The sequence below is a fragment of the Manduca sexta genome, chromosome 19 (genome assembly GCF_014839805.1).
Source record: "Manduca sexta isolate Smith_Timp_Sample1 chromosome 19, JHU_Msex_v1.0, whole genome shotgun sequence".
In the NCBI taxonomy this organism is placed as follows: domain Eukaryota; kingdom Metazoa; phylum Arthropoda; class Insecta; order Lepidoptera; family Sphingidae; genus Manduca; species Manduca sexta.
Genome location: NC_051133.1, coordinates 6,782,676 through 6,808,129, shown reverse-complemented (window position 1 = coordinate 6,808,129; position 25,454 = coordinate 6,782,676). Strand labels below are relative to the sequence as shown.

Genomic DNA, 25,454 nt, shown 5'->3' with positions numbered 1-25,454 from the left:
GTCCTTCAAAATGATCCTCTTCCTTTCGTTTGCCCTTTGACATTAAACGATGGTTACACTATCAGTTAATAATATGTCGCAAATATGTTTTTGTATATTTTTAATGTAATAATAAAATAATTTTTATATAAAATTGCATGAACGATTCAGATTTTATCATCCACGCACAGTTGACAATTCATATAAAACAGGTATTTTCGAAAAAAAATACGTATAGAATAACGCTTTTTATACTAAATACGTCTGCAATAAGTACAGGCATGACCCCGTGAACTTATATAAATAAATTGAATCTAGAAATTGAGGATTAATAAATGAAAATATCATAATATTTCATAAAAGTCATTGATATTTTTCCTTTGTCATATGATGTGTCACATTATTCTCTACATAAATGAAATATCAGTTTCAATAAGGTGGTTCACACTTCACAGGAAGATTGACATCGTATCAGTCGACTTCGACGAACTTGACATCAGAATGACATTTCCATTTACAAAATACCGATTCTATTTTAATATGTGTCCTGAGAAAATGTTATAAAATTAGAGGTCGTCTTACGTAGGCGGCGTGACAACTCACAGACGGATATTTGAATAAATTTGAAGTCAAATCACGTAGTGTATGTTAATTTGATCATGTCTGGATAATCGAACATCATAAAGGTTGCGTAAGTTTTAACGGTCCACTTTAAAGTATAAAGTCGCTCAACAACTTGAAGATTCTTATAGGGCATGTATGGCATGAATGATGTATGTGCGTTTTACATGACACTTACCATTTATTGTAATAGGTCGCCGTTGACCATTGTCAGCGATGGATGGGGAGCAGTTTGCGTAATGCTGTTGGGTTACGGGTCGTGCCGACATAGTGTTCGGTGGTTACGCTTCCGGCTTTGATAGACACCGGGAACGTGACTAAAGACCGTAGCAATCCTACCGCAATTTCCCTCATGCCTAATCCCCTGTCAATAAACGTCTACTGAGTCTCTAGCCTCGTTGCTGGCTCCTTTTGTAATTGTCACATCGATTGCAGGTTGTATGCATTAATATTGGCAGCGTGGTTTGAATTCATTAACCTTTCAGTTCATCAAGGACGATTAAATATAGCACTCCTATATTGGTTTGGACGTATGGTATTTTCAGAGGAATAACGAGGTTCATATCCTCGGAGTTAAAACGGCATGGAGATATTTGTATAGTGAGGATGTGTGAATTTTTTGTTAATGATAAGTACGTATGTGCGGGAATGTCTGTGTAAGTGTGTGCGAGAGTGAATGGGCGAAGGTACATAAATGACACCGGGCGGGGATTAGTGGGGAGCGGGGCGCGGTATCGACGCGCACGCCGCGCATGCGCCAAGCCACGCACCTGTTGCCGTGAGGCCATGGAAAGATACGCTTTCAAATTAATGCGGACACCTGATACCGAAATAAAAGCAAAGTTTTGAGCCCAAGTATAGCAGAGCTTCTTAGCCTTGAATTTGAACTATTGTAAACTGGCGTTGTAACAACCTTTGCTAGCAATTTACACTTATATTGGCTACATGTTTAAAAATATTTTATCAAGAAAGAATCATTCTGAAAATTATGACTTCGAAAATAAATCTAAATATATATAACTCAAAGGTGACTGACTGACTGACACAGTGATCTATCAATGCACAGCCCTAACCACTGGACGGATCGGGCTGAAATTTGGCATGCAGGCAGATGTTATGACGTAGGCATCCGCTAAGAAAGGATTTTGATTAATTGTACCCCCAAGGGGATAAAATAGGGGATAAAAGTTTGTATGAAACTTGGTCAATTTTAAACCGATCGGGCTGAGACTTTGCATGCATAAAGCTACTATGACGTAGGCATCCCTTAAGAAAGGATTCTGATAAATTCCACCCCTAAGGGGATAAAATAGGGGATGAAAGATAGTATAAATCTTCTTAGATTTTCGACTGATTGAACTGAAATTAAAGATTGGAGCTACTATGATGAAGACGTTCGCTTAAATAGGATTTTGATAAATTCAACCCCCATGGAGATAAAATTAGTTTGAACCTATCAGTACCGGGATAATATGTAGCAAGACTTTTATCATACAGTGGACTTTTATCCCGGAAACCTCCTTCACGCGGGTGAAGCCGCGAACAAAAGCTAGTAATAACATAAAATTATTAACAAAGGAGTAACTAATACCTATAGGAATTTGAACTTCCATAAATCATGTTGTTTACTTATCTATTTCTACATACTTGAGTCTCTATTCCCGTGTTTTAAACTTTTGCACTTGATCGCAGTGAGCATCAATTGGCAAGTGTCAAGTAACTAAACGTGGGTTCTATAGTTTGATTGTTATTTCACGATTAATTAACGAGTTTTAAAGCATCACTGAAAGTTCGGATTTAATTGGTCAATAATATTAAATGATTACTTTAAATAAAGGTTACTTAATTTTTTATACGACATATTAGTCATTATAAAATTATTGAACAAATAATTAGATTTCTTGGAAATTTAATAATTAAGTACAAATGTTACTAGCCTAGTTGGGCGTGGAACGGACTGCCAAGACGAATGTCCGCAGGTTCAATCCCAAGAGCACACACCTCTGACTTTTTTAAAAAAAATAATTATGTGTATTCTTTGTGAATTTATCGTTCGCTTTAATGGTGAAAGAAAACATCGTGAGGAAACCTGCACACCTGAGAAGTTCTCTATAGGAATTTCGAAGATGTGTGAAGTCTACCAATCCGCACAAGCCCAGATTGATGGACTAAGGCTAAATCCCTCTCAGTAGTAGAGGAGGCCCGTGCTCAGCAGTGGGCAAGTATATAATACAGGGCTGATATTATTATTATTATTATTTATTTATTTTAGGAATCTCGTGGTAGCTATTTTAGTTCACAATACGAATGAAAAAGATCAACCAGTGTGCTTAGAAAACCTTAAGTATTTGAATTAATTCAACTGTGCAGGTTCGAAGACATCTCAATCCGCACATATATATATTTTTTTTAAATTATGGCAGTGTCATAAACACAAAGAATGAGAAGTGGCATCTTTTCGAACCAACCTCAATCCTCCCCCGTGATCATGAAGGCTGCAAAATCTTAGAAACATCGGTAGAAAATTATAATATACAAAACCCGATAAAATCCGTAAAACAGTTTTATTTCAAGAACTTTTTAGCCAGCGTAGTTACTTAGCATTATATGACTTAACATCTTATGTCACAGAGCGACGAGCACAGTGGTCTACGACACAGTACTCTGTAATTCAAATTCTTTATAGTATAGTTGCTGTTTATGGGCGGTCATAACGCTTACCATCAAGGCGAGCGACATGCTCTTTTCGTCATACATTACAATAAAAAAAATGAGTTCAAAGTAACATCGCAACGCAAATAATAGAGACTATGCGGTAGAGCACTTTTTATGCAATAATATTTTTATAATAATTAACTTATAACTTTTAATAGAATGTTACTCTTATAGTTCGCTGGTAACTCTTTTAAGTTGATATTATCTAACACGACATTTTAATTAAATTTAACAATGCTTTTCAGGCTGGATCAAATTTAGATCTTAATGGATGCAGTGAGGCCGCACTTTGGAGGCTTGGGGGATCACAGTATAATGCTTTCTATTAACACTAGGATTTTATACTCGTTTTCTACTAGTTACCAGAAAATAGGAATAATCTGGTTCCAGTTAATTATTGCCGGAAATGGATTAATAAATTCAATTCAGTAGAAAACTAATAGCAACCGCTGTCATGTGGTGTTATTATCGTAATGAATAATTTCATTAAATAATTATTCGAGTCATTCATATGTAAAAAACAAAAACGAAAGGCCAGTGATATTTTTATTTATCAATTCATGTAGATATTTAGGGAATCGGAGTGTGGTAAGACTTTAAAAGTCGTCAAGCTTCCTAGTTTATCCTGAATTAGTAATCATCATTATGCTATGTTTACATATATTTAGTATTGGAATAAATACAAATGTCTTGTTAAGTATTAAACTGTTTTTTACCATTAGGGAGATAGCTGTATATCTTTTAATTTTAGCTGAACGGTAATAAAAAAAGAAGACACAGCTAAGTAAACCATATAAAGTCCGTTACACATAAATCTTAACTCCAAGAAAAAAATGCTTCTAACAATTGTTTAACGTTTTAGACGCCCGACATTGCTAATTAAATAAAGCGGAAAGTTTAAACTAACGAACACAAAGCAGTTAGCTATCTAGTAAGAAGTTAGCATCAACCAAGGACTCTCTAAGTAATAAAATCATTAATAAAAAAGGCATATAATTACTTCTTTTCTTTAAAAATTGTTATTTTTTTGAAGTTTTTTTATTTTTATTTAAGTTAGTATTGATATACTTACGCTCAATATGTGTTTCGGTGGATTAGGCTCTACCCTATATATGTTTTGTGTATCAACAACGAATCTATAATAGTATATTAATAAAATCTATCGAACTGTTTTTTTTTCTTTGTCTAACATAATACGTAACTAACAACGTAATATAAACATGCAGCCGAAAATATTTTTTTATTCCGCCGTGCCGAATAAAAATAAATTAATTAGCTTGATTTTAGAGTAGAGTGACATACACTTGTTTAAACCAATTTCGTGTTATATTTTACTTATTGATTAACCCATTTTTAATGTGGTGTATAAAATAGTCGCTTCATGAGTTTAGTTTCCAAATAATTATTCTTTTTAATCCATTCCCAGAGTGCCTAGGTGTAGTCGGACATCTGGATGATTACGGTTCTCGTAAATGTTTTCATTATAAAATTCATGTGATCTCCAAACTAAATAGGTAGTAAAATAATAGGCTAAAATTGGCCGTAATATGGCTTAGAATCTCTTATTAATTTTATAACAAGAAACTTGTAGTAAGTAGATAATACAACGGTTAGCGACCACTATGAGCGCATGATCGCTTGCAATGACAGCTCAGGAGTTGTGAGTGGGGTGCCCATTCTGGTCAAGAATAAAATAATATAGACATTGGGTTATGAAATAATAATAATGACAATGGGTTAAGAAATCCACTATATTCACGGATTACACGAAACAGCTCTTAAATTTATAGTGCATCACCATAATAACTTTAACTCGCACTAACTGCAAAATTGAATATAGTTTATTCTCTGCATAGTCCTCTAAGCACTAATAAAAGCTTTTGGAGCTTAGCTTAGGGATAAGAAACATACAGGCAAAACAATAATGCGAAAAGTCTGCAACATCGTGAAAACAAGTTTGAAAAATGCTTTTTAGTAGATAAACACGTAAGTCGACTTAATTCTTTGAACCTAAAGATCTTGTATCTAAATGTAACAGGAACCCTCACAAGATGTCTTTAGTCTATCTATCTGTTCATTATGACTCTTCTATCGTCTAGACGTTTCAGGTTAAAATTAACAATAAATATCAAGGTCTATCGCCGGAAAGTCTGAATATATTCAAGCTTTATTCATTCAGATTATCGTCTTTTAATATAGTGGTAAAATTTATCTTCAAGTATCCAATATTTATATTATGTAGTATATATATTTTTTTAAATTTATTTGTTAACGAGTGCCATAGATACAAAACTAAATGTAGTGTATGTCTTCGAAACGTCAGGAGAAAAAGTTAAATATTAAAACCGCGATAAAATCCGTAAAATAGTTTGATTTTAATGTTTAACATTCGCGTTAACATAAGAAATCATTACTGGAATAGTGTTGAGTTATGATAGGGTATACCCCCGACTTATGCTTGTGGCTTACGCTTGTGCTTACACGTCATGCCTTCTACTATAGCGCCTCGTTCAGTACAGGTTCAAGCGTATAGCCATCAATGCGCCGTGAATCGTGTTATTTGCGTAACCTGAATTTATGCCACAATTTCCAGGTGTCGAGTAGCCTATTCTGTCTTGTCGATCGGAATAGAATTCTGTAACTCATTAATTATAATATCGGTTAACGATATTCATGAGTAACATATGACATTACGTAGGTTGGAATCAAATTATTCTATCAATTCGCTGTCATGAATTAGTGCTCGCATGATTATTAACATGCCTACGTGGTTTATACGAAAACTTATTTTTGAATTGATATTTATAAACATTACGTAAGTAGAAATGTCCCACTTGTTATATCTAACGACTCTACCAATTCTGCCGAGCCAGCGCTCCATCGGACCTTAAACTTATAACACGCAATAACATGTCGCAATTACGGAAGTGCTGACACCGCTCCACGAGATGGGCCGTCGAGTCCGCGCCCTCGCACGCACTTGGATTCTAGTATCGAATTCAGTCTGTCACGATCTAGTTATAATTGAGTTTTATTTATTTTTTGTAACAATAGAAGTTATGATTAAATGTATAAGACAATTTTCGTTTTTTTTTAGAAACCCATGCGTCGTTTTTATAATTCACTATTAGCTTTTCGATGTTTGGATTCAATAGTTGGAATCGACAATCGTGGCACTAGCCGCGCCACTGATAGCACCACCAGGTGTCTATTTCAGAGTCATCTTATCTAACTTTGTTTTATCTAGCTGGCATTCGTTTTCGGATTCCGTTCCTGTAGTATTTATTTGTTTATGAAGATAGTTTGTAAGTTATATCTACAAATATATCTTGTAGACTTGTTTTAGAACCCTTACACATTAAAAAATGAGACGCCCACCGCGTTCGTCTGTATATGCAATAAACTCAAAAACTATCAAATGGAAATAAATTTGGTGTGAAGATAGTTTGAGTCCCTGGGAATGACTTGGACCTCTTTTTATCGCGGGAAAATATGTAACTTTAATTCCGAAAAAACTCATCGACGCAGGCGAAGCCGTGAACAAAGACTTGTAAAATATAAATTCTGCTCAAGTTATATACCATCGCCCATAATTTAATACGTTAAGTCAAGCTGTATATATCAACAGAAGTTAGCCAGCAGAACTAATCGAAAACGAGTTATAATGAAAAAGGATCATATTACTTTTACTGAGAATGACAACAGATCGCCTACAGTTAATGTGAATTTGTATTTTAATGGCGAAATGGATTTCACGATTTTCTCTCAGTTTGAGTTGTACCGTCCTAGTCATCCATAATCCTTACGTAGTAAGATCACGCTGTAGCTTTATATAGCAAATAGATTGATCATAAAATATTGTCCAATGAGAACGTTCGTACGTGACGCGATGAAATGGTGTAGTTTTATATGGCCACGCTCTGCTGGTGGGTGTTTACAGCTTATAAACTACTACAGGGGAGTATGGGGTATTCCGCAATATTCCGAGAAAAGGTTAATTATTTTATATGTCGATTCTACTCTCCTATGCGCGTAACTTTCCACATACTAGGTACTAGGTATACGTAACTTGTATTGAAATACATAGTTTTAAAACTAATGGTTTTAGTTAACAATTCTTTACATTACACTACTGAATTAGGTTATAATGTAGACCGATAAAAGAACGATACCTACAATAATACATTATGTTTCTGGTACCTATTTTTTGCATTTAAATTAGTTTCGATTGCTAATGTCTGATTTTACTTTAGAAAATAAGGTTTGATCACAATTCTTTGTATAGTGTGTATTCATTTTGCCCATCTTTTGTCTATTCCATGATGTATGATGGGATGAATCTATTACCATATCAGGCACAAATTGCAATCTGGCGCAACTTGGATATGTTTTCTGAATAAAAAGCTTTAGTTTTCTGGAAACCGAATCCAATGTCTCACGGATGTTAACGTAAAATCATGTTGCTACTAGACCTAGAAAATAATACATAATTTATATAAGATATCCATACTTCACAACCCTATTTTGTTGATGAAATGACAAATGTCTTACATCCAGTATGCTTCTGAAAGTTCGCTACAAATACAATTATGAACTTCTTATGAAGTCTGAATTAATGTTGATTGATTTCACAACGCTACCTTTAAAGCAAGCAGTGATTTAAAAAAATACCCACTTAACTACTCAATAGGATCGATCCAGAAACCTTCCTTTCGTCTTGTCGAGACTCCTTACTCAGTTACACACCCACATTTCAATTCCTTGTTTTAAATACGAGTTAAAAACGCTTATTTTTAATTTTTTACTAAGTTATAGGACTTTTATACACGACAGTCTGTATGAGTGGACTCCTACGCATTTTTTATCCCTGTCACTAAATAGAAGTATACAAGCGTTGTTATGTTCCGGCAAGGATATTGTATTAACAGGATGTTATGAGGGTTAACATCTAATGTCTCAAGGTAATAATCGAAGTGGAGTGCCACACTGCGCTTTGTAATAAAAACAATTGAGTAGAGCTGTTACAATTAATTGGCAGTTGTGTCGCGAAAACTCGTTATTCATTAATAGTGCATAACTGGTTATAATGAAGTGATATATAGGGTTTAATATGAATGCTGTAGTTGTGTTTTGCTTGCACGACTTAAATTGTATTATGTATGTTTATTGGCTCATTTAGAACAATATGTTTCGAATATAGCGTACGTAATCCCCATGAAAAAATCTTTTTATTGCAAATATGAAATACTGTTTGCAATATAATGAAAATCTTTTTATAACTCAGAGATTATAATATTGGTATAAAAGTATAAAACTGAATTGTACATATATTTATGCAAAATATATGAAAGAATGGTTAAAATCTGTATTTTGATAACATACTTATCGTATATGGAACAGCTTTTTTCACAGTAAAAATATGATTCATTTTTATAACGTTACGGACTTCCAAAAAAAGGAGGTTTTCAATTCGTGTATTTGTATTTTTTATGATAATATTATGGAGTTAAGGTATGTGGGACAAAACCGATTTTTCTTATATTCTCATTAAAAGTATTGTTTTAATTTACATAGAAACATAAAAAAGTGTAACGCGACGATATGCTGGCTATGTCATTAATTGTGATTTCATTTTTAAATAGTAAAAAATAAGAATAAGTTTGAACTGTTTATAAATGTTAGATAGCCTACGTATTAGTAGTAGGGTTGCTCAGCAAAAATCGATTACCATTGGAGTAGAGTCCAAAAATAAACTAGCAAAGTTTAATAGAAAATACCTAACTTTAACTCCAAGTTGTAGTATTTAAGGTCTAAGAGGACCAACCAAAATTCTATTTATGGCATATTATTTCGTAACTTTCGTAACGAGTTAAAAACATTTAATTTTAAATGCTCTGGAATTATTTTGTAATATCTTCAAAGCATTCGACTGTGTCCACCAGCGTATTTTTATCATTAAATTAATAAAACCAAATTTATTGAACTACACTTGTTATTTATTATTATATGCAGCTATTATTGTTCGGTTTCTTGTAAATTTATTACATAATTACATTTGCGTAAATTTTTTACCATCGTAAATACAAATGATAGTCTGAATTCTTGGGTATAATTTGTAATTAGAGTCTTATAAAGTATTAACATGTCTTTATCTGGATTTGTAACTTATCTACATAAATCTCTATGTTACTCTACGTCACCATAATTTTCATATGATATATACATAATTTTTTAATTAGTTTTTTAAATTATATTACACGTAATTGAAACCTGTATTGAAGTAAGCGGGCCCGGAGCATAGTGCGGGAAACGACGGTTCCCTGATCTACCCAATTGTTCGATCGATACGCCGCGCCGTGGCACTGCCCGCACTGCCCTGCGCTCATCTACATTCAATAGATCAAGTTGTTTGTCGACAGATATCAGCAGTCAGACAGTAGTCAGTCGCAGTGGGATTACTTTGTTTCGCCTGTATAACAATCATGTAGCCCCAACTACAATATCGTATACTGTGGTTGATAGATTATTCGTAATGATAAAGGCGACAGAAAATTGTAGTATTTTTTCTCGCAGCAATAACCGCGCGAAAATTCTACATAATTAAAAAGCGTATAGTGCATGTTTTCACAATGCAAAGTAGTAGTAAAAACAGGATTATTCTGTTATGGTTGCCCATCGATGTAGCGGTTAACCAGTAATGCGTTAAAAACTTCCCTAATTAGGTACGATTTCTTTTTTTACTTAATTCAGAACACTACACAACATTTCTCTTATGTATCTACAATTACATACGAACCCATATGAAATGTTATAATAGCTTATATATTTCTTATTGTCAGTGGCTGGTCATAAGAAATTTGATACGAGCCAAAAAGCTTTTGTGTGTTCATATTAGGTCGCTCGCATTGGTGCTTTATTCCAATTTGCAATTGTTGAGATCAAAAGCATATGCTCTTTGACATATACACAACAATGTACTTAGGTATATTTTGTAAAGAGCGTTAAGAAATTTAAACGTGAAATGATCTTAATGAATTAGTAATGGATATTTAAAAAGGAATTATTAAATCCCTAAAGCCATTTAGGTTTTATAAGATAAAAAAATATCATGATATTCTAACGGTACCTATTAGGGTGTAAAGTGAGGTATGAAAGAACGATATTGTGTTTTCGCAGTGCCGATTAGCGACTGATTGACAGCGGGTGAGTTAGGAGCCGGACATAAGAATGCCAAGACCTAGTGCCCATCAGTCACGAGTCACGACTCACGGGCAACAGGTCCATTAACCACTTCCGCTGGCTAACCTCGCACCACCTCTGATATTTAAAGAGAAAATATTACTTCAAATTACCACAATATAAATTATTCATTGGGATAAACTCGGCCATCTACAATTTTTTGGCAACTTAAAAACTGTAAATACTTAATTATGTTTTATGAATTTATGCTAATTCAACGAAACATTTGCACAATTTAAATTTCTTTATAAGAAATTCATTTTAAAGAGCATTCCATTTCTAAAATGTCTTTGTAGAATCTAAAAGCTTATCAATGTTATATTGGAATATCAAAATATCATTGTTCATATACATACATTTCCGTTACCAAATTATTGTAAAATATGATATAATAACCATACCACATATTGGTCACGACGCATGCTTTAAGTAGAACCTACAATGATTCCTCTGAGAGTTGTAACTTGTAGCAAGCGAGCATACAGATTCACCACAAATTACACAGCGCAAACCATGCTATAGTTGGCATTGCTACGATAATTTAAGTGGATGTTACCGTTTAATCCAACAACATACGATTATCGTATGCGTTAAACCAAAAATAAAAACAGGTTCAGAATGCGCCATTTGGAACCGCTACTTTAATTTTAGATCCTTCATAAGTTACTTTATATATTCTTACCCTTTATTTTCGGCCCAATAAACGTGTTATTTTAGTTAGAACTTTATTGAAAGGGATGCAAGAGTGAAACATACATTGTCCTTACATCTGATTGTTAATAGTTATCAGTATTTTTTGTAATGCAAGCTAGCTTTAAGTAACAAGTCGATCGGTTCATCTATTACCTATTTACACAATTACAATACACACAAATTTTTAAATTGTCAATTAATAATAGATTGCTCAGTTTAATGACAATATAACAATAAATCTTTTTGTATATGACTGTATCTGCGCCCTCTTCCACCACGCTGTAGGTGGGTCAAGTTGTTTGACGACAGTTATGAGTAGAGTGGACTTTAGCTGATAGAACCCAGACCTATTTATCTTTCTACGTAATATTATGTTGCCTAATTAATGAATTCTAGCTATTGACAGGTATTAATCATTATATATTTCCATGATTGTAGAAAGATTAAAAAAACTTTATCGTTCAACCCGAAATAAATGATTCGGCTTTGATACGATTATTTCTCGCAATTTATATCAATGCGGTGGCTTATTTGAAATTTTTGATGAACTGATGAGTTGTAAGTACCTACGACACGTTTTTGAGATTTAGATTTACTTTTGTTATTCTACTGTGTGTTTTAATATGTCTTTATTTTTCGTTTTGATAAATTTGTTCTCTGTATCTGATTCAGTGTTTACTACAAGTAGTTTTAGATCGAAAGCTTTAAATGTTTTACCCTGAAACGGACCAAGTAAGTAATGATGTAAACAGTAATAATATAAGGGAGGAAACCTTGTACAGTCAGCCACAAAAGTAGCTAAAAAAACTCAAAACTTTAAAACGCTTCTACACATTAACTTCAATCGAAAAATCATTTATACGGAATAAAGTAAATACTTTAAAGTTTATTTTAGTAGAGAAAAAATTATTACTGTTAAGTATACAAAAGTTTAAAGGCGATTGAAAATAAAAGATTTTTCAAGCTACTCTTCTGCCTGGATGTAACATCGGCTGTCTTCAACACATCACACATCCGAACTTATAAAGCGTAGTTATAAAGCATTAATAATATAATTTTGCATACATTTTGAAAGCTCAATAGTTACCCAAGTGTAACATAAAATAAATTAACAAATTCAATTAACTGTATAATGAGAAAAGACCTTGACAGACTAAAAGGTTCGTTAGAATCTGTTATTTAAAGGACGATGTTAAAATAATCAAGTTTATAAACGTATCTGATAATTGAATGTTACATTTTATAACTTACTTTCGGCCAAATTAGTTAATCACTATTTGTAAATTATGCCATGTTTTACGCTTTTATTGTATGCCTATTTATAATGATTATAATCGCGTATTTATGAACCTAGGTTGTAACTTAACATCCTGAAATCCCAACAACATATTGTAAGGACAGCTTTTATGAGCTTCCCCTGAAACTGCTTAATTTCTGGACTTCGAACATGTTGTGATAACTGTAATAACAAATAATAGGAAATTGAACTTCGGAAGGCAAATTACACTCTTATAAAGGTTTATTTCGCTACAGAACGCAAAAAAATTCCAAATTAAATATAACTATACTAACACTCCTAATGTAGCTTATTTTTATATTACTAATATAGATACTTTATCTCATTGTATAAAGTGTTTCGAATCCCCAAGTCTTCGAATGCCTGGGCGAGTCGAAAGGGAGTGGGAATAATGCAATTTACGGGTGGATCTTGTTACAGTCGGCACTATTACGCTCATCTGTCGTCTGTTACCAATCGTCATTGCACATTTTTCAACTTTGTTCGTTTTGAGTGGCTTTTCTTTTTACAGAAAATCGCAATCATACTTTTGGTAGATTAGAGTTCATACTCATTGTTCGCTATCGTTACTTAAATTTAGACGTTTATTGACCACAATAAATGGTATGAGGTTTTGAGTTATAAATAACAGTTGTTTGATCACGTCATTGGTTAGTGCCAGTATATTAAAACTGTGAAACCGGTGTAACTCCTAAAGACTTGGGGTCGATCTCAAAGTGGAGAACTCCGTATATAATTGCCTTGTTTCAAAAATTGTCGTAGCCCAGTATGGCGATAAATTTTGCGAATCATAGATAAGTATATATTATAGGTAGTTGATATATTAAGAATACTATCAAATGCGTGGATTCGCAGCCAGCCGAATATATGTGACACGTTGTCATTTCACACATGTATAATATCTATCTACATTACACGATCTGTTGCTGGTATATGGGGCCGAGACCAGGACGTTCACAAAACAAGTAATCTATAATCTTCAAGTCACTCAGAGAGCCATGGAGAGAACAATGTTAGGTATTTCTGTCCGAGACAAAGTTCGCAACACGGAGATACGGAGACGAACTGGACTCACTGACATTGGCACAGTTGTTGCTTGACGGAAGTGCAAGTGGGTGGATACATATGCCGTAGAAATGATGGGAGATGGTGTAAGGCAGTTCGAGAAAGGAGACCAAGAACTGGTCATAGGAATCGGGGCAGCCCTTCAATGAGGTGGACCGACGAACTGGTCCACGTGGCAAGACGAAGCTGGATAAGGACCGCCCTTGACCAACCTGGTGTGCATTGCAAGAGGCCTGAACTCAGCATTAGGTGAATATATAGACTGAATAAGAAGAAGAAGATTGTAAGATCTGATGGCCTGTTACAGTTTACTGCCTTAGAAGGTGTTGACATTATTGTATTTTGTTTGTGGTTGTGTATGTTTTTCCACACAAAATGTATTAAATATTGCATTTCTGCATTAATAATTTAATCCATTATAATGTGTATTGTTTTGTTAATAATAATTTATTAGCACTTTATCTACAGGTGGGTTTAATACCTACGGTATTTTCTACAAGACGCCTTCAGGTAATACAACGATGAGACAATGTGGGTGTAAATAAACCAAAGAGGCGAAATTACTACATAAGGACGAAGCAAACGAGACTAATGTACAATGTATTCGGTAAAATATTTTTTTATAACATAGCGTGACAAAAGGAAGCCCGGTTCCTAACAAGGCCCACCATCCATGTTTTTGCTATATTTTGTATTGTAGTGCAAAAACATTGTACTTTTGAACCGACTTCAAAAAAAGGAGGAGGTGATCAATTCGACGTGAATGCTTTTTTTTTTTGTATGTTTGTTACCTCAGAATTCGCTCATTTACGAACCGATTTGGAAAATTATTTTTTTATTCGAAAGAATATCCCTCCAGATTGGTCCCATAATTTTTTTTCCAACATCGCTTCAGTAGTTTGGTTTTAAAACTACAAAAAGTAGAATAATTATGTCGTCCAAGAAAACGAAATCGCGAATTTAGCTTTCCTGTGACGTTATTAGTTATGTTTTTGCATTGAGTTTGGTTGGAGTGTACTTCTGACATACTTATACATATAGCATAACACCTTTTCCCCATGTCAGGGGTAGGCAGAGGCGTAACATTTCAGCGCTCTAGTCGTACTATGTGTGGAACATATCAGTTGTGTTTTTGGGTTGGGTTTAGTTGACTCTACTTACATACATACATATATGTATATAGCATGACACCTTTTCCCATTTTTAGGGGTAGGCAGAGATGTAACACCACAGCGCGATAGTTGTATTATGATCGAAATATATCAGTTGTGTTTTTGCGTTAGGTTTGCTTGAATCTACTTCTTACATACATATATATAGCATCAAACCTTTTCCCCTTTTCAGTGGTACTCAGAGGTGTAACTCCTCAGCGCGATAGTTTTGAGTGGTTTTTGAAGGCGGTTTAATTTTTTGTTAAAATTATTTTTATTTTAGTTATATTATGATAAAATTTTATAATATGTTGGAATTTAATCAGAGGTTTTTCTTTATATTCTTTAATGAATCGATTTTATGAAGATTTGACATATTATACACTAGCATTTGCTGGAGGCTCCGCCCGCCTGAAACGGATCCACCCCTGGGTCTTAAAATATCTCCATACCAAATTTCACCGAAATCCGTTAGGTGGTTTTTGAGTTCATCCCCTTCAGACACAGACTATACGGCGGGGAATTTTTTATAATATATTTTTTGGAACTTTTTAAGAGGAATAATTCTGTCAAACATGTTTGTTGCGTAACCTTAACTGTTTACGCAACGGAAATTCCAAAAGGCTAGCTTTTCTCTATTTTTGCATTATTTTTCATTGATTCATAGCTCCTATTAGTCATAGCGAGATGTTATATAGCCTATAGCTTTCCTCAAAAATATGCTATCCAACACTAAAAGAATTTTTAAATTCTAACCACAAGTACATGAGATAAGCGCGTTAAAACAAATACACTCTTCACCTTTATATAATGGTATAGGTTATAATTCTTATTATTATATATTTTAAATGAATTCAAACTATACTTTGTGTGTAGTGTATTCTTGACTCTATAGTCATAACTTGACTATTCAAGAGCTAAGAAGTTCAAAATTAAAAGAGTAAAATACATATTCTATTGCACTTAAAAAGTTTTATTAATATATTGAAAAGAAAATCGATTTCTTAACTAAATATATAAGTATACACTATCTTTATACTCGTAAATTATTATTTACGTTATAGCAGGGGAATATTGTGGCGAAATTTACGGCGCGGCGGTCAGATCGATTGGGTTAATTGAAGACGGCTTAATCATCTTAATGAACACGTAACGACCTTGAATGACATTAAGTTTGTTTTGGCTTCTCTTTTCTAAAAATTGTACGGCCGTTTCTGGAAAATATAAATCGGTCATTGATAACAATTATTCATTTAAAAGGCTGGCACATTTATTCGTTGAGTCTTTGTATAAATGAATTGAAAAGTATTTAGAGTATAGTGTTTTAGTTTATAGCGTGTCCTTATTTTATTTATTATAGACCGGAGAACTGGCAGGCGGGTCACTCGGTGTTAAGAGATCTCTATCACTCATTTGCACTCAGGAATTCCCAAAGGATTATAGATTAGCCTTTGGACTTAAGAATCAGAATAGAGCTTCGGGAGAGGAGAAACGTTTTTAGATCTATGGAAATCTTACTCACCACAGAAAATTTAAAAGTAAGCTATATTACCTTGGTCGGTACAGCCCATTCATGCAGTTAATACATTTCGCTTTATAATTTGTAAACGCACGTCTGCTTTAGTGAGATAAAAACAGGTATTTAAATGTAGCTACTTTATGACCACAGCGTTTAAGGTTCAACTCCAAGATTCATAATTGGCAAATATTTTAAGAGTTTAATTTAGCGTTACGGAAGGCGTTACGCAAGTTCGTTAAAGGCATTGATTAAAACGGATTTATAAATATTTACTTTGCTCAAAATAAGTTTATTTTTTAATAGGACCGCTTTAAATTTTGTAGTACTTGGCTCAAAATTTTATACATATTGTATGTATCTTACCATGCTATTAGGTATTATTTTGTATCGAACCTAGTACAAATTTGCTATATGCAAATGCGTTATTTAAAAGAAACAATAAAAATAAAATTTACTACAGGAATGATTAATGGTGTTTTATTTGCTTTTAAAGTCTCTTAGTCATAATTAAATTTAAAAAAATACTCGAAAACAAAAAACGATAGGATGGAGTCTCGATATATTTCTATTACCGATCCGTGCATAAAACATTGTAAATAGTATTATTTACAATGCTTTATGCACGGATCGGTTTCGTGTAAAATTTCAACCAAATCTATGACCATTTTTTGTGAACCATTGTTGTTTATCCCGAGGTGCCTTATAAAGGGATATTCGCGAATAGCTTCACAACCGCAACGGTTTTAAAGGAGGAAAAGGGGGATGTAGAGAAGAGGTCAAAATTTTCAAGATGGAATAAGGAGAGGAAAATTTTAAGTAAGCTCTTTAAACCTCAATGTGTGGATTATTCGTAATAAATTTAACACCACAGTTTGCTACTATTTTTCTATCATACATGAACGTTCAAATTCTATGCAGGCAGTATTACTAACCTAGGCGGATTCATTCACCATTTTACGCCTTTACTGAATAAACATCTTTACACACTTTAACATTTATAATATAGGATGGCTATAATATATATTAGTTGAATGGCGTGAAATAGAATAAGCTTGTAGTAGGATGCCAATACGTAGATGGTCGAACAGCATTTAATATTACACCGGACCTAAGTTTCGTAAAGTTGAAGATGATGGTTCGCCTTGAAACACTAGTCTCTTTGTGCTAAATATTAAATCAATTAAAACCCTTACAAATCACTAACAATATTTTAAATGCATTTTACCTTTAGTTGCCACGGCGTGCAGTGATATGTCGGAAATCAAATAAATAAAATATGAAATAATATGTATTAATTACTTAGTATATATTAATTATATTAATGTTTTAATGTTGTTACTTAGTGTATTACTTTCTTTTGAGGTTATATTTAATGGATATGAATATGGATTTCGATTACCCGAATTACTTCAATTTACACATTATTGATATTAGGATATAAGTTCAATATTACGTTGTTCCTACGTACAATTACTGCAATTTATGATTATTGTTAGATACATTATGTTGTATTTGTAAATATAAAGTTATAGAAAGTTAATAACTTATTCACGTAATCATATCCATACGGCGTTAATGTCACATCAAGTTTGTATCTACGACTCTTTCCTTTAGTTTAAGAAAAAAAAAATACATAAGAATTTGCTAAAACACCGCGTCTATATTTGGAAGGAAGAAAGTTCCGATAAATACGGATAAATATGGACGTGTGTTGGTAAGAGTAGCACGTCTCAGGTTTGTACGTGGTGCGTTGCTCACAATCGAACCGTCTACGTGCCTACGAGAGCCAACAACCCTCGCCTCCACGCCACCCTTCCCAACTCCAAACATCGCTACGAATGCACAAAGCCTAATCTAGACGCCGGTCTGCTATTGAGTACGTTTCTTGTCTAAATGTGCCCTCAACCTAAACTAAACAAGGTTAAAGTCGAGACGTTTCGTTACAATGTTAAATTGGCATGATATGATAAAGGAATTTTAAGACGTGCGTTCTTCTTAACTTCGAAGGTCGATAACCTTTGTAAATGAAAATATTAAATGTATGAGTAAAGTAACACGCAAAGAGTTCATAAATGATTAAGCTGTTCTTGCGTAAAATAATAAATTCGTTTCGTTATATACTGTGATGTACTGTAAATAATTACTTAAGTTGTATCGTTGTTGTAAATTTGCATAAAAAGTGTGTTTGAGTATATATAAATGATTGACAAGACGACCAGGTCGCTTGATTTAAAGTATGAATTAGAATTTGATATATGAAGTTTAGCATGATTTCGTACTGTGTCCGATGGATTTCACAAGTTTCATAATGACCAGTAATTTAATTACCCAGGCAATGTAAATACGAAGCGCAGTGGAATCTCCCAAGAAAGGCTTTCGTATAAATAGCGCGTGTATTCTAGTTCCTTGTTGTAGATATCATTGAAGCTTAGTGTTTAATAAAATATGAATGCAAGCGCCCAAGTCACTAGCGTCTAGCAAACCTTTGATTGATTTTTCAAAGGATGCGCGTTAACGAGTAATGCGCACAGGACTGCGGCTGCGACCGATGCATAATCGGCGCAATTACTCTTGATGACATACTGAATCCCCAGATTATCTGACAAAGGATTTTAAATCCATCGGGCAATTGGCAAAGCATTTATAACTACGCACGTAAGATATTTAGGGGCTTTACGCAACCTCTACCTGTCAATGTAAGCCTAAACGGTCTTTATGGCGTATTGGCGATTTGGACAAAATACAATAACATAGGCAGTATTTATATATAATTATCGTAATATTCATTGGTAGCACAGTTTTACATTCTGTATCAACTCTTAGGGCTCTGCTGTAGAAAAAGTCCTATTAGATATGAAACAACCATCAGTTTTTATACTGGTTTATCCGGTCTTCAATATTTTTAATTATAAAATAATAAACAACTCACCTATTTGGGGTACGTCATAAGGTCGGCCGGAGCGAGAAGCTCGTAGCATCATTTGACTGGCGATTTCTGAGGGTAGTTGATGCGGAGCTCGTTTATTGTTCCGAACCCGGCGGCGTTCCTTGTGCAGCGCGCCTGGCGGTAAGGGCGGAGGCTGTCGTGGCACATACGGCGAGTCCGCTTCGGCGGCCAGATCAGGCTCAAAGAGGTCGTGGAGCGGAGCTGAGTGAGTGAGTTCCCGGCTCCGGGCGCCGGCGCGCCACTCAGGGTACCGGCGCGGCGACTCAGCCGCGGAGCGCAGCGCGAGCGCCGCCAGCACCGTGGTCACGCAGCACACTCGCATGCTGAGCGCTCGCTCCCGCGTCCCCCACCACACGGGCATCTCCTGCTACTAAGTACACAATTCGACGATTACGACCAACGGGCGCGTGCCCGACCACATTATTCGTTCTCTGCCACTTATTCGGAAGACCTTTTTCTTTTTCTTCGCTTCAGGTCTACACCCCCTGTCTAATTTGAAGAGTTTAAATGTCCGTCCCACTTGATTACTCGATTCTGTAATAAAAAAAAATATTTTTTAAATCGTATAGATACAAATGAGACCTTTGTTCATTTATAATATCATACAAGTTTACAGCTATATACTAATTTAAAGAGAAAGACTGAGTTACGACCACCGTATACATAATGGAAAACTCGCTATTGATTATTATGTAATAGTTTTTACTAGTAGCCACGCCCATGAGAAAGTCCTATAATAGAACAAAGGTCCGCCGTTAACGTTTGTTGACGTATGGTAGATACGGAGTAGTGTAAATTTCAATTCAGGACTAGGTCTATTTGTGCGCAAAATTACAAGAAATTCAATTCAGCGGTTTGTAAACAAGAATCAGCAACTCGACACATCTCCAAAATCTGTTACATATTTGTAAGGTTAATAAAAATAGGATTACTGTCTTTGTCTTGTCTGCGCTTTTTTCGCCGCATTTAATCATTTGTAAGATCGCACTTCAAATGCACGGCTGTCCATCGCAGAGCGAAGCCTTAGATACATGGAGGTAGGAGAACGGTTTAAAAGCAATATAAATATTTAATTTAAAATTTTAGTTAAGCATTGTAGCCAACGAAGCAGTCAATATACCCCGCTACGATTACGGTTAAAAAGGAAATGTCAAATAAATTTACATTTTCTTCGTAAAGTAAAGTGAGAATTGCCATTCTTTTACAAATATACGGCAATGTTCTGCTTCTTCGCTAAAATTAAACCCTGCGCAAGTCTGATATTTCATACACTTAATTGACAAAATTTCAACGAAATTCTCTCACGCCCCACTTACTAAAGGTTTGATAACTTTTGAAGGAATTTGGACGAAAATGGCGTCTTAAAAACCATTTTTAAGGAATTGTAGATGTACGCTCTAGTAAAATATACTGAATAAAGTAAGTGTAGTGTAACCGAGGTCCATGAAAAATTATAGGCAGGGGTCACTTTGTGCTATAAGCCAAATTTTGTGACACAACTAGAATGAATAGAACGCAACTCGATGTTTTATTTTATTATAAAACATATATAGCCTGAACGCGAAAGCCTAGTTGGGTGTGGGATGGACTGACGATACACGAGTTCAAAATCCGAGTGTATGCACCTTTAACTTTTCTAAAGTTACTTGCGTATTCTTTGTGATTTATCACTTGCTTCTACGGTATCGAAACACGATATTTTTATTACTAATGTAAGTATATACTACATGAACGGAAAATTTCATGACAAAGTTATGCATACCCACAGCGTAGCCAGGTTAGTCCTAAATGATTCAGAAGGCTAGGAATTCGCTGAAACGTTAACCTAATTTTATTATAAGACGCATAATCTGGCGATGCTAACTGTCAGTTTGTCACAAACTCACAAGATTTCCCAGTTTACACGGTAAATGTCAAAAAATATAATTTTTATGTAGAGATTCCTGGATTTACCCATTATTCCTTTAATCTGGTATCAAATCAATGACTAGTTACACAGGCGAACCTATTTTAAATAAATATATAAATTTCGGTTTCAATATAAAAAGTTCAATAGCTAGAAAGTATGATCTCTGAAGGACTTTTTTAAACAAATATATTTACTGAAATGATTTGAGACGAGAAAAATTCAGGATGACTCCGAGATAAAAACCTACCTAACTTCTACTACTTCCAATTCTGGCAGACTCAACTAACGCCTTAGCAGTCTCCATCTTATATTTTTATGCGGCCATAACTGCAAAATTTAAAAACTCTCAAGCATGTATTTTAGAGGGAATAAGTAAAACATGCATCAAGCACATTCAATGGTCCCTTATTTTCTCATCTCAATACACGGCATATTAGGTAGTACATAATAATTACTCAAACTGAAGAACAACTCATAAAAGCGGCTCACTAAACCTCATTAGTTTGAATGTCTAAGTACGCAGCCATTACCGACGACCAATGAATTGATATTATTTTTTAAAATAAATAATACGTTGACAAACGATTCTAAAACAACAATAAAGTAAAGAAATACCATCTTACGTAATAAATATCAGCAACAACACATACCATTCGAAGTTTTTATTTGTGTATCAAATTCAAAAGCGAAACTTTGCTATGAATTATGTTCTTTTCTAAGAGTTTATGTACTTGAAGTGTTTCCATAGAGATCTATCTACCTTTTGTTGTGATACAGCACGCAGTGCTTGAATATTAAATGTGTTTTCGAATTAAAAATAGGACAGTTTTGTATCATATATTGGTAGGTACCCATAACGCAGGTAACGCGCTACAAAGTATTCGTAATAGTAAAAACGTGCTAATGGACTGCATAATGCATATTATAAAGGGGAAAAAAGGTGATAATCATGATCTAAATGATTGTAACTAGGCATCACAAATGTAAATATTTTATCCCGTATCAGGTGTGCATTGGATTTACCTAAAATAAATAAATTTACGAATTTCTACTCGGGATTAAACGGGTACATTTTGTAGCTCCCAGTCAGGTTAAGACCAGATGTTTCGGTCACGAAATGATCCGATGTAATTTTTTATTGAAGGTTACTATTTTAGCTAAGAGTTCTATTTTATTGTGACAAAAAATATGGATTCCCAGTTGGTCAAGGTCTAAGATCAGACAATATTTCGTGGAAATTTAAAAATTTTAACGGAACAACTGGGAATTGATTTTATGTTTTTTTTTTTTTTTGTAGAAGCCTGGCAAATAACCAAGTAGGTCAGCTCATGGTAAGTGATCTGCTTCAATGCCAGAAACCGCGGGTACGTTGTCGACCTTTAAGGAAAGAAATTAGGCGAGTATATGTTTGACGTCTTGGGAAATGTAGTATTTTAAAAGCACAAATGTAAGTATGAACGAGTTTCTCAGGGTCGTGTGTAAATTTTAGATAATGTCGTAGCGATTTTACGTGCTCGTAATTTTGCTTTTGTGTGAGTATCTCTTTTCAAGTTATTTTCTCACATATTGATAATCTGATAAACTTACACTTGATTACTATCTCATCTGACGGAGGTGGCAATGTAGATCACATTGGAGCTTGGAACAATAGCTTCTTAGAAATGTATTTACTTCCTTAAAACTCCTCATTTATTTGTATTTACTGCCCTACCAGTAGGGCATTTCATTTCTTTTCAGTTGGCATTATAATTGTTGCTAAATATGGAACCGATATATTTGTGGCGGTGCAATTAGTGTATACACCGCCATTTTGTCAACATCACTGGGACTGTAAGATGAATATTGAAAATTAGGAAATAATGCTCAATAATCACACTAGATGGCGATAGAGGAATCTGAGTTGCGACGGCAGAATTTGCGCGGCGTGCAGTATACCACCTCTCATTTGGAATCGGCAAGAGCCGCGGTCGGTCAGGCGCAACATTTGCCTGACTGGAAACCTTCCCCATCCATAGAGGAACGTGTTCCTGTACAGTGACGGCAACCTGCCTTTAGATGCGGCTACATATTAACGATAATAAAAAAAAGCCAGTCAAACCTTTGCCACTAGTAAAAAATACTGTCACCAATAAAGAGGTTGCAGTGCCAAATAACACCGGACGTAATCTCAAACTTACTTTACGTTTTATTTTTATTTTCTTTCTATTTGGCTTTTGTTTAAATCTTAAATTTCTCAGCGGTCAGTTGAGTTGCAAACTTGTGAAGGATCGAAGAATGAAAGTCACTTTGTTATATTAAAAACACAACCAATTGTGTAGAGTAACATGGTAAAATTCGTTGAGTTCTCCTCTTCATGGTTTCGATCGCATCTGATCAACTGATAGAGCATAAATAGCGTGGAAGAAATAATACGGCACCATTTAAGATTTATACTTGTGAGAGATACGATGGAAAATACAATATAATAGACCATAGATTATGCAACGAAAAAAAGGTTAAAAAAACGATATAAAGGCTTTGCTTAAAATCAATACAGAACTAATTTATAACATGTTATTGAAGCGCGGATAATTTAGTTAACTCAGTATAGATCCTTGCCTTACGACATTGTTTGTTACAGCTTTTTAAAACCTTATCAGGTAACATTATTCGTTGTTAGAAAACTTGCACATCTGAGAATTCTCTATAATTATTTTCAAGGCGTGTGAAATTTATTAAACCGCATAAGGGCACTTTGGCGGAGTGAAATAAAGGTCGTAGATATGGCTTGTACCGTGGCAATATTATTTGTGTTATTATTGAAATAAATGTAACTAATTATATGGACACTCCTTAAGTAACTCCTATTATTTAAAGGCTTTGTCAATGAAAATACTTACATAAAGAAACTAAATTGTAACAAAAAAGAGTAATATGTATTTTGAACCTACAACGGTTTAAAATACGTATTACTCTTTTTTTGTCCTCTATATAATTTTTTACTTGTCAAGGAACCTTATAAACATAAAACGTGGTATTGTTATAATGCTTCTCAAGTTTTACTGAATACTCTCTGTAGGTAACGATTTTTTCCGCACACGAAGCACTAAAAACTAAGCATTTAGAAATAAAATAAATAAATCCGTGTCGCCCGCTTTCCCCATGAATGAAATCGGCAGAAACATACCGACACGCACAATAATTCACATTTCTCAGAAATTATTATTTTAAATGAATACGGTTATAATTATAGGGTACTAGCAGTTGTGCGCGGCTTTACTCGCGTGACAAAGTTCATTATGGCTTTATTCATTGTATTTTAATTATAATTATATTTGTTTGCAATTCGAGTTTGCTCTAATTCATTATTATATTAAGCTGATTTTAAAAACGAAGAATAATTGAATATACTGATTTTTATTACAAGTTTTTTTATTACTATCATCTTTTAAATATATACAATTACATAGGTAATTTTTGGTAAGGAGATACTCTTACTTCATATTATATTTTTTCTTTCCTGAATTATTGAATTAATAGGTAAATAAATACAATATCTTTACTAATATAACTATTTGTGAATACAATTTTACAAAGAATCGGCTATTCAAAAGTAATGTACATTACTTTATATTCTTCAAAAGTAAATAAATGTTTCCCTTGGTTACATTTTGGCTAATTATAATAATTTATATTAAGAGTACCTTGCCTTCAAAACCTTGCGATCTTCCCTTTCTGTATAATGAAATCTAAACCTATTCGATATAAGTATTAATATTTAATTTGTTACATAAATTTCATCAACTCTTAATAAATATTATTTGCACGTTTATATTGAACTTTAATTGATGATTTGTCTGTGGTGTACCTAATTCGATGTCCATATTAATGTATTGCTGTCACATCATACACGATATGCAAGGGAGATTGATTCAATGGAGATGCATGCACGCCGCTTGTCGATCTGCTGTCACTGCTCGTTAAGCTGGCCTTTAGACGCGTTTCACAGTCGCCTGAGTGCTTCACTAAAGCGTGCAGTTCAAGCGATCATTATTCAGCAATAATGTTTCTCTTTGATCTATACTTTGTAACTACACAAAATGATCTAGCACAATAGTTGGATAAGGCATTAGTGCATAAAGTGGCTACTTACTTAGTACGTACTGACAACTTTCGACCTTGTCCCGATGCCATATTTTTTATGTAGGTACTTATATCCTATTATTTGTTCTTTCAGCGTTGAGGTTGGCGAAGATATTTTATTTAATTTGACCGCCCTTTTGACGCCGTCCCGAGATCCAGTCCCGGGTAAACTAGACAAAAAAACAAGTGGTACCCGA

At 34.2% G+C, this 25,454-nt stretch overlaps 1 protein-coding gene across 1 annotated transcript in view; it reads right to left on the bottom strand.

Moving 5' to 3' along the window:
• The window catches only part of LOC115451309, a 53,855-nt gene extending 34,101 nt beyond the window's left edge, over nt 1-19,754 (bottom strand). Inside the window, exon 1 of the mRNA XM_037440546.1 lies at nt 19,209-19,754. Within this exon, the coding sequence (XP_037296443.1) occupies nt 19,209-19,587 (379 nt within the window). The 5' untranslated portion in view covers nt 19,588-19,754. The remainder of the gene's footprint in view (nt 1-19,208) is intronic.
• Nucleotides 19,755-25,454: the final 5,700 nt, after the last annotated feature.